Raw genomic sequence first — 15,118 nt, 5'->3', positions numbered from 1 at the left:
ATGAAAAAATGAATACCAAATTTTTTTGGAAGAATGAAACAGGTGCTCAGAGGAATGGTTGCGGTTTTCATTTTTTTTATTTGAAAGCACATGCTGTGCATTTTTCCTTTTATCAAGGGAGGTATAGGTTGTGCACCTCGTGGAAGCACAACTATGATTCTCATATAAGTACAAGTTGTGCTTCCCGTGAAAGTACAGATTATGCTTCTGGCGGAAGCACTGATGGTACCTCTCGTGGAAGTAAATATGTACTTCCATAAAAAGTACAATTTTTTTTCAAGCAGCACAATTGTGCTCGCAAAAAAAAACAATTCTCACCAAAATCTAAGAAAAACCAGGCAAAAGCAAAAGCAAAAAAAAGTGCATGTAGAAAATGAAATAAAACTGGTGCTTTCGTGGGGTGCGCCCAACACGTGACATGTGGCGGCAGCTGTGCGTACGCCCCGCACTACCCACTGGGGGACAGATACAGGGGTTAACCGCTAGCTAGTTAGTCCCACATTCCGACAAACTTATTCGATGCTCATTACATTCCCCTCCAAAAAAGTTGACGCTCATTACATGAGAACAACCATGATCCTGTTTAGCACTTAAGGCACTACTTATAGCGTTAAGCGTCCAAGCACACTCTCAGATAGCAATGGGCTGGCCCATCTAAGTCGGTATCTGCGAGATGCTCATTCGGTCTTGGGAAGCTTTATGGCACCTTTTTCCCTTTTTCGTTCCTTGTTTTTTGGATTAGTTTCTTGTTCGGTTTTGTTGGGATTTTTAATTTTCCTTCTTCTTTTTTTCAATTGCTTTAACATTTTTCAATGTTGCAAACATTTTTGAATTGGTAAAATTTTATTTATGTTTGTCAAAAAATCAATTTTGTGAAATCCCTTCAAATTTAAAATTTAGAAAAATGTCACCCTTTTAAATTTGCAATTTTTTTCTAAATTAATAATTATTTATTTTTCAAATCTATGAACTTTATCTCTATTTTTTAAATTCCAGAATTATTCCCAGATTTGTGGACTTCTAAATTGTTTTGATTTTTTAAATCTGTATTTTTCTAATGTATATGATTTTTTGAATTTTTGGGCAGTGTTTTAGGATTGGCGATGTTTTTAATCATGATTTTCCGAAAAGTGAGTGAGTGCTGAGCGGAACGAGTTTTTCTTGGTGGGCCAGTTCACTGGAGTGGCGCATGAGCGCTGGGTGGATAGCGAGCGTAACTGGCGCTGAATAGGACCTCTGTGAAGACAAGTCCTCCCCAGATAGGAAATCCGAGCCCTCCTATTTCATTGAATATATTTTCACATAATATGTATTTTTTATTATAGATGTTCATATTATATTTAATAATTTTTGTCAAACTTTATATAGAGAAATCATCGATAAAAACTTTCATTATATCCTCACCAAAATCTGTGAAGTATCAGTAGTGCATCTTTGAAAAGTAGCAGGTACATTACAAAAGCGAAATGCTATTTATTTTAAAATTTTACTAGAAGGCTAGAAATGCCACGAAATGATAGGAAAATCAAAATAATTTTTTTAAGTGTTTTCATTTTTCTACAAGTGTTGTTATCTTTCTTGACTATTTTTTTCATGTGTTAATAAATTAAATGTTAAATATGAAAACTTATTTTTTTACTTATCTTTAATATGTGCCTATATATACTTTAACACATAAATATTATGAAATTAGATATTTTTTCATAGTTGCATATCCTCAGCGAGGAATTGGATGAGAAGAAACTATCATATCCAGTTTTCAGTAGAGATGGAAAAAAGAAAGAACAAACTATTTTTTAAAAATGTATGTGAATGTTTTTTCAGAATATACTTTTTCCTCTTTTTAAGGACATTTTGATAGCATTTAGAAAAAAATTCAAAATTAATAATGCCAATGATTCAGCAGGCCGCACCGGTGCCGGCCCATTATTGCGGGCGTGCTTGCTCGCAGTCCCAATCTTCCATCGCGAAAGCTATATGTCGCTTATATTGAGGACTAGCTTCTCTCACCTGATAAGATTTCCATTTTCTCTACATTACTCACCCGACTCGTTTCTTGGCGCTCGCTGATTCGCACAGTTTGGCGCGCTCACTACATTTTGCTCGTGCTTTTTTTCCTTTCTGTTTCTTATTCACATTTCTTCCTTTTTTTCCGTCTGCATGGTTTTCTTTGTTTTTCCTTTGGTTTCACCATTTTTGTTGTTTTATTTCATTTTTATAGGTTTATTTATTTTTTTGTTTTGTTATTTTCTTTTATTCTTTTCTCTGGTAATATTGGGTTTTCTTTGTTTCTTGGTTTTCATCGGTTTTTCTTCGGGTTTGTTTTGTTTTTCGTGGGTTTTCTTCATTTCCTCACGGCATTCACGGTTTTCTTTGTGTTTTCTGGTTTTCTTTGTTTTTGAGGTGTTTCTTTTGTTTGTTTCAGTCGTTTCTTCGATTTTCACTGTTTTCTTAATATTCTTTCGTCAACACATGTGTATATTTGTTTACACATTTTTACATTTTACGTATACATTAGTTACAATTTTTTATACATGTTTAGCACTTTTTTATATGATTAATATTTTTTAAAATTAATATTTGATAACTACCATTTATATACACATTGTAAATTGTGTGTATATATTAGGGAAATTCCTTTAATTAAATGTTTAAATTGTGTGTATATATTAGGGAATTGTGACGATTTTTCCAGAGTTCCACAACCTCCAGACAGTCTGTTTCGATGATCACTTCCTAAAAGCCTCTGAGATTCGCAAAGTCGTAGCGTAGAACGGTATGACTGACTGATCCTGCTAAACCGAAGGAACAAATCAAACGGGCACAGCTACCACATACGTACGTACATTTGATTCCTTTGACTGCGCAGAGACACGCCGGGTCGCCTGCAGCTGAAGAGGTCGCCCTCGGCCTCGGGTCAGACTCCGTTACGCTGGTCGCTTTCGTTTCGATCTCCCCCATGGCGCCGAGGCCGCTCGTTCAAGCCGACTGACACAGGTCAGTAAGTTTCTTGCAATGGATAGCTTGGAGCATATGTGTACACGTACGAGTCCTCAGGAGCACGTACTCAGGAGAGTCCTCAGAAACTCGCATGGCTGGCTGTACATGTCTCGTTCGTTCCCATCCTAATCTGAATATAAGACCGGCAGGTTATGATGTGATCGCAGATCGGTGACAGGTGATAATTAGGTCAAAGCTATGCTGCCGTTTTATATTCCTGCAGGTGTAACGTCCATGTAGTTTTCGCTTTGATCCATGGATTGACATTGAGCGGTGACGCTGAGATGGTGAGCTATCTCTCTTTTAATTGGATGGTGAGCTATTTTAGCAAGTCATTCGTCCGTCATTACCCAAGAACAGAGCCCAATAGACTGCGGAGTCTATCCTAATTAGTTGGCATAGCTACCTGTTAGACTGAATACCGCTTCTACTGGATACTCAACGACTGCATCTATCCATGCAACATGCAACGTCGGTCAGTCCTACTACTGATAGGAGCTCTAACTGTAATAATTGGTTACAGTGTGTGCGTACGTGTGTATCTTCTTCTCCTCATCCTCCCTCTGTAACTCTATATATTGTACCCCTTGAGGATGAATACAACACACTGATTACTTCTTCTTCATGCACACTAAATACATTTTACATGGTAGTATCGGATTAGATCCTTGGGCCTCCATGGCTCCTACCACACCTGCCGTCGGCGCCGCCACCCTCGGTGCTCTCTCCGATGGCACCAGCGCCTCCACGGCCGCCGGCACTGCTGCATCCTTGTCCACTTCCTCAACCTCCTCGTCCGAGTTGGCTGCCTCTACTTCGTCCGGCCCCAACCCGTACGCACTCGGCCTCTTCGGCATCCGCTCCGTGATCGACTACAAGCTCGACCTCCACACCGGCCCCTACTCCACCTGGCACGATGATATGGAGCTGCAGGTTGCCAAGTTCGGTCTCCTCCATCACCTTGAACCTGATGCCCCTGCCCCGCCCGGTGATCCCACCTGGCGCCTCCTCGACCTCGACATCAAATCATGGATCCTGGCCACGATCTCCGACGAGCTCAAGGCCATGGTCAAGGGCAAGCCCTCCGCCCGCGATGTATGGGCCGCCATCGAGGCGATCTTCACCGGCAACCAACGCGCTCGCCAGATGCAGCTGACCACGGAGCTCCTCCACCAGGTCCAAGGGAACCAGCCTGTCGCCTCCTACTGCGGCCGTATCAAGGCCATCGGTGACGCGCTCGCCGACGTCGCGCTGCCCCAGTCCGACGACGCGCTCATCGTCGCCCTCATCCGCGGCCTCCACGCCCGTCACAAGATGACGGCCAAAATCATCCAGCGGGAGGCGGCCACGATCTCCTTTGTGGAGGCTCAGAACATGCTCGTTCAGGACGAGACGATGGAGAAGTCCGCCCACCGGCTCACCTCCAACACCGCGCTCCTCTCCGTCAATCGGTCGGCGCCCGAGAAAAACGGTTACTGCACGGTTATCGAGATTCTCGCCGTCCTACGAGAAAGTCATATCCCGAGCAAAAAATCCCAAATTCTTTGAATTTTTACCTCCAACCTATACTAGTATAAAGCAACATCTCAAGAATAAAATCAGAGCAGGACGACCCAGGTTTGAGTCCTCATCTTTGCATATCCTTTCTTTGTTTATTTTGCAAGGAGTCGAACTCGCGACCACCTTGCCTACTGCGTGTGGACGTTCCACTGAGATACTATCACTTCTGTGGTCAAATAAAGATTCAATAGCTCTCTATATCGAGACTAAAAGAATTTGAATTCAAAATTCAATAATAAATTTCGTCCAAAATATATTCGACATTTCTCAGTTATCGTGGTAACCGAGAATCTGCCCCCCCCCCCCCCCCCCCAAGAGACACGCTACGCTGTTGCTCATCATGCACCGGTTATTGTTCGAAATGGCGATCACCTTCCTGTCACTCACCTTGGTTACTCATCTATTCCTTCCCTCTCCCGTCCCCTGTATTTACAGCATGTCATTGTTGCCCCAAACGTCATCAAAAATTTATTATCTGTCCGTCGCTTTACTACTGATAATCTCGTTTCTATGGAATTTGATCCTTTCGGTGTTTCTGTGAAGGACCTGCGCACCCGAGCTCTTCTTCACAGATGTAACAGCGGTGGCGACCTCTACCCGATCTTTCCTTCAATATCTACCGACCCGCCCGTCGCGCTCGTCGCCGCCACCACCGACCTATGGCATCGTCAATTAGGCCATCCCGGCGTTTCTTCCAATTTTAATAAATCTTTTCCTTGTAATAAAACCGACAGCTCATGCCATGCCTGTCAATTAGAAAAACACACGAGATTACCCTTTAGCTCGTCAACAAGTTTGACTTCCGCTGCATTTGAACTTGTACACTGTGATCTATGGACAGCACCGATTCCTAGTATCTCTGGTTGCAAGTATTATTTGATTATTGTTGACGATTTCACACACTTCATGTGGAGTTTTCCTATGCGTTTCAAATCTGATGTACACTCCGTCCTCTCAAACCTTCATGCCTTTGTTCGCACTCACTTCCATTGCTCCATCGGCACGATCCAATGCGATAATGGCAAGGAGTTTGACAACGTCCCAATCGCACCCATCTCGCTCCATTCGGAACATCTCTCTGTTTTTCTTGTCCCTACACTTTACCACAAAACGGCAAAACGAAGCGAGCTATCCGAACCACTAATGACGTTATTCGCACCATCCTAATCCAAGCTTCCATGCCACCGCCCCATTGGGCTGAAGCCCTAAACACCGCCACTCACCTTCTTAATATTCGCCCCACGAAACCCCCCTCTCTATCCACAGCACATGAAGCCCTATTTCATGTCCCTCCGTCGTATGATCATCTACGCGTGTATGGTTGCCTCTGTTTTCCAAACATCAGCGCCCAAACCCCGCACAAACTTGCACCAAGATCTCTTGCGTGTGTTTCCATTGGCTATGCCACGGAGCACAAAGGCTATCGCTGTCTCGACCCAAAAACACATCGCATACACATCTCTCGACATGTCACGTTCGATGAGCACAAATTTCCGTTCGCCGAAACCCACACACCCGATCTTCCCTCCTACAATTTTGCCCACGATCACAGCGATCTCCTCCTCCTACCCGACGCGATTTCTCCTCTGCATGGCCTCGATTCCCGTGGCCATGCATGCCCCACCGAAACCGCCCACGTCTCTGCAGCCTGGCCCAGCCTAGACTCCCGCTTCTTCCTCTCGCTCTGGCCCCTCCTCTCCCGAGCCTAGCGCCCCCCCCCCCTCGCCGCAACCCTCCCCCTCGACCTACCAAACCGCCACCGGCGCCATCTACTATCCAAACCCGATCACAGCACGGCGTCTTCCGACCTAAACGGATCTTCGATCTCTCCGTCACAATGCCTCCCTCCCCCATCCCCCGCAACTATCGCGCCGCCCTAATTGACCAGAATTGGTCCGATGCCATGCATGCCGAGTTCACTGCCCTTCTTCAGAATCACACCTGGACGCTTGTTCCCAAACCTCCCGGCGCCAACATTGTCTCTGGTAAATGGCTATATCGACACAAATTCCATTCTGATGGTTCCCTCGCTCGTCACAAAACTAGATGGGTTGTTCACGGCTTCTCTCAAGAACACGACATCGACTATGATGAAACATTCTCCCCTGTGGTCAAACCAGCCACAATTCGTATCGTTTTGTCCCTCGTCGTCTCATCTCATTGGCCAATTCATCAACTCGATGTTAAAAATGCGTTTCTTCACAACACTTTAGCAGAGATTGTATATTGCCAGCAGCCACATGGATTCGAAGACCCCTCTCGTCCCCACCATGTTTGCCTTCTTCAAAAATCCTTATACAGCCTCAAACAGGCTCCTCGCGCGTGGTTCACCAGGTTTTCTTCTTTTATTTCTACCAACGGTTTCTCTGCTTCTAAATCTGATTCCTCCCTCTTTACTTTCCACTCTTCTACAACCACTGCCTATATTCTTCTTTATGTCGACGACATACTCCTCACAGCATCTTCCATTGAATTTCTTCAGCAGGTCATTTCTACTCTTAGCTCAGAATTCTCCATGACAGATCTCGGGCCTCTTAGTCATTTTCTCGGCATCGCTGTCTCTCGCTCTCCCGACGGCCTTCATCTATCTCAGCGCCAGTATGCCCTTGAACTCGTCCAGCGCGCGGGCATGTCCGAATGTAACCCTATCACTACTCCCATCGACTCCGGTTAAAAAATTTCCATCAACGACAGCGATCTTTTAGACAACCCTTCCGACTACCGTAGTCTCACCGGCGCCCTTCTCTATCTAACTCTTACCCGTCCCGACATTACCTACGCCGTTCAGCAGGCATGCTTGTTCATGCATGCTCCCCGCTTCGCGCACCTAAATCTCGTCCACTGTATCCTCTGGTACGTCAAAGGTACACTCAACTTCGGCACCTTAATTACTCCCTCCTCCAGCACTTCCCTCACCGCTTACTCGGACGCCGATTGGGCCAGTTGTCCCGACACCCGCCGATCGACCACCGGTTCCTGTGTTTATCTCGGTGACAATCTTATTTCATGGTCGTCCAAACGCCAACTAACCGTGTCTAGGTCTAGTGCTGAAGCGGAGTACCGCACGGTCGCCCATGTCGTGGCTAAGACATGTTGGATCCGACAGCTCCTACAGGAACTTCACCGGCCGCTCGATAAAGCTTCCGTTGTTTATAGCGACAACATTTCTGCAGTGTACCTCAGTGCCAACCCTGTGCAGCACCGCCGCACCAAACACATTGAGATCGATATTCACTTTGTTCGAGACAAGGTTCAGGTTGGCGACATTCGTGTTCTCCATGTTCCCACGCCTATGCAGTTCGCCGACGTGTTTACAAAGGGCCTCTCCTCTACCGCGTTCTTGGACTTCCGCACCAGTCTCACCGTCGGCGAGGGGGGGGGGGTGTTAGAATGAATACCGCTTCTACTGGATACTCAACGACTGCATCTATCCATGCAACATGCAACGTCTGTCAGTCCTACTAGATAGGATCTCTAACTGTAATTGGTTACAGTGTGTGCGTACGTGTGTATCTTCTTCTCCTCATCCTCCCTGTAACTCTATATATTGTACCCCTTGAGGATGAATACAACACGCTGATTACTTCTTCTTCATGCACACTAAATACATTCTACAATACCTGTCTTCTCGATCGTACACTAGTAGAAAAAGGGCCATTTGTTCCAATTCATAAGGCCCATATGTCCCGGTTAGGGAACCGGGACTAAAGGGTCGTTACTAATGCCCTAGGCCTTTAGTCCCGGTTCTTATACTAACCAGGACAGATGGGCCTCCACGTGGCCGCTCCGGCGAGCCCAGGCATAAGGGCCTTTGGTCCCGGTTGGTGGTACCACGCGTCAGCATTTCAGGGGTTGGTTTTTTTGAAAGGAGGTGGTTTAGGGGTTTTGGGGGTTAATTTAGGTTGGTATAGGTAGCTAATAGAGAGATGTGTCCTCTCTTATCTCCGTGCTACTGCTACTGCTATGCCTAAACATGACTTAGATTGAAGTGAGGCAACATGTAGTGCGTGTCGAAAGTAATACTAATCCTAACTTGATCAAGTTTGGATTGTACTACTTTCGACATGCACCACATGCATGTTGCCTTCACTTCAATTCAATCCATGTTCATTTCACCCGCTGATATATAATAACTCTTCATGCTCGCATCATGCATCATCATATATAATAACAAGTCCTACTAATCATCATCATACAACTTCTACTCGTTATTAATAACAAGTCATACGATCATCATCCTGATAGTCATCGAACCAACCCTACTTATTTGTTCTTAGCACATGATCATCAGTATTAGGTAGGACCTAAATACCCTCTTTAAGGTAAAATTGCATAAAACAATATAGACCCTGACTCTCCATTATGGAGAATGGAGATAATCCTGTCTTCAATTCTTGCGCTTCGCTTCCTTTTGCTTCCAAGAACTTCCTTACGACTGTCCATACATTTTTTCTATTTTTTGATTAGCATGTCTCCACTTCTTTGAGAAATCCGGTATGGACAGTTGAGATTCGTAGGATGACCTGGATATATGTTCAAAATACGAAGGCTGCCATTCTGATACATCAAATGAGGCACACAATCATTTGGGATTCTCTGTTGAAAAACATAGTAATAACTTCATAGTTAGCAATGATGTACTAGTTTTAGAAGTATGCAAAAAATGCACGGATGTCGTAGTAGTAAAAAATCTTACCAGGGTATCTCCATGGTAGTTACCGTAGTTCAACACGTGCACTAGTGGCACGTATTGACCATAATGTTGAGGAGTTTGATTGTAGATATTGTAATTCTCAATATCAGTACAAAATTCGAACAGATGATTTTTCTCCTGATAAGTTAATTCGGAGCCATCGGTGTAGTGGGTTTTGTCTACCATCTCCTGCATATTCTTTGAAGAATGGAAATAAGCTGTCAATGGAAATAAGCTGTCAACTATTTTGAAATAAACAATATAAATTTGTTACTAACTATGTTTGAGAAACTCACATAGCGGTGTAATTGGAGGCGTATCAACAAGGACCCAAATGTCCATATTGTATTGCTCGATTTCAGGATCACCAAGATCCATGGTGACAAGCATACCCTCATTAAAACCATACATCTTGAAAAGTGCTTCCCATTTTTTGCAACCAAAATAGGTTACGCTCTTAGAATTGTACAACTTTACTTCAAAATCCACATCATGATGAGTCCTTAGGTGAATTTTCTTTGTTTCGGAACTTTCATGGTCTTCAAAATCCATCCTCTCCAAGATATAGCGTCTTGCATGGCATGAGATAAGCTACTGGAATTGTAAAAGATGAAAATTACACGTTGAAATAGTTGTCATGCTTAATTACGAAAAAACACTTATCGTCGTTGCGTACCATTTCAACATCGAAGATCTCCTCGAGCTTAATGCTGAAGCTGTTGGGGAACGTAGCAGAAATTCAAAATTTTCCTACGTGTCACCAAGATCTATCTATGGAGAGACCAGCAACGAAGGGAAGGAGAGTGCATCTACATACCCTTGTAGATCGCTAAGCGGAAGCGTTCAAGAGAACGGGGTTGATGGAGTCGTACTCGTCGTGATCCAAATCACCGATGATCCTAGCGCCGAACGGACGGCACCTCCGCGTTCAACACACGTATGGAACTGAGACGTCTCCCATGCCTTGATTCAGCAAGGAGGAGGGAGAGGTTGATGGAGATCCAGCAGCACAACGGCGTGGTGGAAGTAGCGGGATTCCAACAGGGCTTCGCCAAGCGCTGTGGGAGGAGGGAGATGTGTCATGGGAGGGAGAGGGAGGCGCCAGGCCTTAGGTATGGTTTCCCTCCCTTCCCCCCACTATATATAGGGCCAAGGGAGAGGGGGAGGGCACAGCCTTTCCCCTTCCTCCAAGGAAGGGTGCGGCCAAGGGGGGGAGGAGTCCATCCTCCCCAAGGCACCTCGGAGGTGCCTTCCCCCTTTAGGACTCTCCCCTTTTTTCTCTTCTCTTGGCGCATGGGCCTCTTGGGGCTGGTGCCCTTGGCCCATGTAGGCCAAGGCGCACCCCCTACAGCCCATGTGCCCCCCCGGGGCAGGTGGCCCCACCCGGTGGACCCCCGGGACCCTTCCGGTGGTCCCGGTACAATACCGATGACCCCGAAACTTGTCCCGATGGCCGAAATAGCACTTCCTATATATAATTCTTTACCTCCGGACCATTCCGGAACTCCTCGTGACGTCCGGGATCTCATCTGGGACTCCGAAAAACTTTCGGGTTACCGCATACTAATATCTCTACAACCCTAGCGTCACCGAACCTTAAGTGTGTAGACCCTACGAGTTCGGGAGACATGCAGACATGACCGAGATGACTCTCCGGTCAATAACCAACAGCGGGATCTGGATACCCATGTTGGCTCCCACATGTTCCACGATGATCTCATCGGATGAACCACGATGTCAAGGACTTAATCAATCCCGTATGCAATTCCCTTTGTCTAGCGGTATTGTACTTGCCCGAGATTCGATCATCGGTATCCCTATACCTTGTTCAATCTCGTTACCGGCAAGTCTCTTTACTCGTTCCGTAACACATCATCCCGTGATCAACTCCTTGATCACATTGTGCACATTATGATGATGTCCTACCGAGTGGGCCCAGAGATACCTCTCCGCTTACACGGAGTGACAAATCCCAGTCTCGATTTGTGCCAACCCAACAGACACTTTCGGAGATACCTGTAGTGCACCTTTATAGTCACCCAGTTACGTTGTGACGTTTGGTACACCCAAAGCACTCCTACGGTATCCGGGAGTTGCACAATCTCATGGTCTAAGGAAATGATACTTGACATTAGAAAAGCTTTAGCATACGAACTACACGATCTTTGTGCTAGGCTTAGGATTGGGTCTTGTCCATCACATCATTCTCCTAATGATGTGATCCCGTTATCAACGCATCCAATGTCCATGGTCAGGAAACCGTAACCATCTGTTGATCAACGAGCTAGTCAACTAGAGGCTTACTAGGGACATGATGTTGTCTATGTATCCACACATGTATCTGAGTTTCCTATCAATACAATTCTAGCATGGATAATAAACGATTATCATGAACAAGGAAATATAATAATAATCAATTTATTATTGCCTCTAGGGCATATTTCCAACAGAAGCGCCGATCATCGTCCAGGTGAGGCCTGTCGCACAGACCTCGATCGTCATGGCACCAGCTGCATTCCCTCGGGAGACTTTCGTCGTCTGATGACGACATTTCCTACGTTCATAATTCAAAGATTTAACTTGTACAATTAAATATATGTACTACAAAAACTAAATTAGATCATTATTATTCATCACGCGTTGACTATCGGTCTGTCGAGTCTTTTCTTAAAAACTCTCAGCTCACGTGGTGTATATATTCGACTCTCGGTGATGGTCGCTCCTCACTTCGTCCCCGAGTGCATTACACCAAAATGTCTAGCACACGAGAACGAAGGAGAAGCGACCCCCACGACAACAGTCGGGATTCTTCGTCCTCTCATATATATATATATATGGTGGAACTCTCCCTCACTGATTCCTCTCTGTCATTTGCGACCGTCGGTGATGGTCGTTACTCCTTCCCCTAGTGCATAACAAAGGTCTAGCACCTGGAGAAGAAGGAGAAACGACCCCCACGACAACAGTCGGGATTCTTCGTCCTCTCATATTATATGGTGGAACTCTCCCTCACTGATTCCTCTCTGACATTTGCGACCGTCGGTGATGGTCGTTACTCCTTCTTCCCCTAGTGCATAACAAAGGTCTAGCTCCCGGAGAAGAAGGAGAAATGACCCCCACGACAACAGCCGGGCTTCTTCGTCCTCTCATATATGGTGGAAACTCGACAAACTTAAAGTCAACCCGAAATATCATTTAATTATCTTTCTAAAAAAGGATTTGGCTGGTCTCACCTCGAGGTCGGAGGGGGTCGGTGACGAGGACGACGGCGGGGATGATGGAGGGGGGCTCCTAGATTTATGCGAAAACAAAAACCCTATAAGCTATCAACTAATCATATGCATACGCCTTGGATAGTGTCTCCAATTTTAGCATTCAAAGTAGGAGTAGTTTTCCAATTTAAGCATTCAATAAGAAAAATCAAATCGCAAAATAAAGTAGTATTCAAATTAGGATGCATTCAATTATAAGCAAAACTACATCATCTCTTGCGCCCGTACATCGTCGAATATTATCACTAATACACCTCGAATACTATCATACATATAACATCGCTAGTACACCGTAGCGCCCGACGGGTATCGACACGGGCGGTGGACACCCAAAGAGAAGGAACCATCACAGGATCGCTCCAGTGAGATCCCTGAAGAACCTGCCAGGTATTGTCGAACCTGCCCTCCAACGCAACCATGTAGCGACGGACGTGCTCGTCCTCCTCGCTGACATAGTGACGTACCACCTCCGCGGTGTCCGGAAGACTCGGCACCGTCACTGGCCCACGCGACCGCCACCAAACAAGGATCGGTTCAACGACGGGCTGGCTCCTCACCAACCTACGCCCCCCGGAAGGTAGCACATCCCAAAACCATCCCGGCGGAGCCCAGTCCCGGACATGGCCCCTCTGATCAAGCCGGCCTCCTCCGCCGAGTCGACGACGAGGATGCGGGATAGGCATCGTCGACGTTGACGTGGGAATAATTACTTTAACTAAAAAAATAAACTAGTTATATTACTTTTCTTGCTAAAATAAACTATTTCTACAGTAAAATAAACTATTTTTATTAAATCAAGTAGTTCAACTACTAAGCACTTACTATAAATAGAATAAAGTAGTACTTACTAAAAATAAACTACTTCTATATATAGTAAAATAAAGTAGTTTTATTAAATCAACTAGTTCAACTACTAATTAATTAAGCACTTACTATAAATAAAGTAGTTTTATTAAATCAACTAGTTCAACTACTAATTAAGCACTTACTATAAATAAACTAGTTTAACTACTAATTAACTACCTCCGCGGTGTCCGGAAGAAGAAAAAAAGAGGAGAAGAAGAAATGATTAATAGAGGAGAAGATCGAAGTAAAAAAAGAACAAAAAAAAGAGGAGAAGTATTTTCTATTTTTTCTTCTTCTCCTCTATTCCTTTCTTCTTCTCCTCTTTTTTCCTCTTCTTCCTCTACTCTTCTTCTCCTTCTTCTTCTCCTTCTTCCTCTCCTGCTTCTTTTTCTTCTTCTTCTTCCTTCTTTCCTTCTTCATCTTTTTTCCTTTTCCTTATTTTACTTGTTCCTCTACACTAACCTAAAATGCACTAAACTAAAATCGATATCTACTAACAATCTAAATAAAAATTAATACATATATGAAAAAAGGGGGCTCACATCGGGGGCGGCCGGCGAGGGCGACGGCGGCGGGGGGCGGAGGCCGAGGATGGCGGCGAGGGGGGGCGAAGGGCGATGGCGGGGGGCGTAGGGCGACGGCGGGGACGGCGGAGGGCGACGGCCACGGCATGGGGGGGGGCGGAGGGCTACGACGACGGCGACGGGGGGCGGCGGAGGGCGACGGCGGTGAAGGAGGAGGGCTACGACGATGACAGCGGGGGGCGGCGGAGGGCGACGGCGACAGGGGGCGGCTCGGGGACGGCGGAGGGCGGGGGGAAACTGATTGTGAAATTTTCACAAGCCCAGCTTATATACCCAGAGCATTGGTTTCGGTTCATGGCAAAACCGGGACCAATGCCCCCCTTTAGTACCGGTTGGTGCCACGAACCGGGACCAAAGGTCAGTTTTCGGCAGCCCAAAGGGCGGGAAGCGGCGGCCTTTGGTTCCGTTTGGTGGCACCAACCGGTACCAAAGGGGGGCATTCGTACCAGTTGGTGCCACGAACCGGTTCCAATGCCCTCCTTTAGTCCCGGTTGGTGGCACCAACCGGGACCAAAGGCCTCGTGCTGCCCGTGCCCAAATGTTTAGTCCCACCTCGCTAGCAAAGAGAGGCGCACAGTGGTTTATAAGCCCCACTGCCGCACCCTTCTCGAGCTCCTCTCCATTGCAGGCTTTCAGACCTAATTGTCACTGGTATGCCTGATGGCCTACTGGGCCTTCTGCGGGCCCGAATCCTGGCCCATGGATGAGTTTCTAGTCGTATTCAGGCCGTGGAGGCCCAGTAGATGGCATATTTTTTATGTTTTCCCTTTTTTTGTTTTCTTTTTTGCTTTATTTATTTTGTTTTGCTTCTACTTACAACAAAAAAACTTATTTATTTTATTTTATTTCTAATTTTGCTATTAAAGTTTCTAACAAAAAAAGTTCTTTATGAAAATTCCTTTTGCTTTTAATTATTTTGAACAGAAAATTCTTTGATAATTTTAGTTGCATCAATTTTATATGTAATTTTAGTTTCAATAATACTAGAGGTTGCTTATAATGTTTTGGACAGAAAATACTTTAATAATTTTAGTTTCATAAATTTTATTTATGTTATTAAAGTTTATTTTATTTTATTTTGTTTCTACTTATATATTTTATTAAAGTTTATATTATTTTGTTTCTAATTACTTATTTACTTTATTTTATGATAATTATTTTTG

General features: G+C 45.1%; 1 protein-coding gene across 1 annotated transcript; it reads left to right on the top strand.

The window, feature by feature from the left end:
• Positions 1-3,586: 3,586 nt before the first annotated feature.
• LOC147986419 (uncharacterized) lies at positions 3,587-4,725 on the top strand. Its single transcript, XM_087540043.1, has one exon. It carries the CDS (start codon positions 3,625-3,627, stop codon positions 4,546-4,548), a length of 924 nt encoding a protein of 307 aa, XP_087396169.1. The 5' UTR covers positions 3,587-3,624; the 3' UTR covers positions 4,549-4,725.
• Positions 4,726-15,118: the final 10,393 nt, after the last annotated feature.

The sequence above is a fragment of the Triticum urartu genome, chromosome 2A, assembly GCF_056163025.1.
Source record: "Triticum urartu cultivar PI428250 chromosome 2A, HENAU_Tu73, whole genome shotgun sequence".
Lineage (NCBI taxonomy): Eukaryota > Viridiplantae > Streptophyta > Magnoliopsida > Poales > Poaceae > Triticum > Triticum urartu.
Note: the sequence above shows the minus strand (reverse complement) of the source record. Positions and strands in the feature narration are given on the sequence as shown.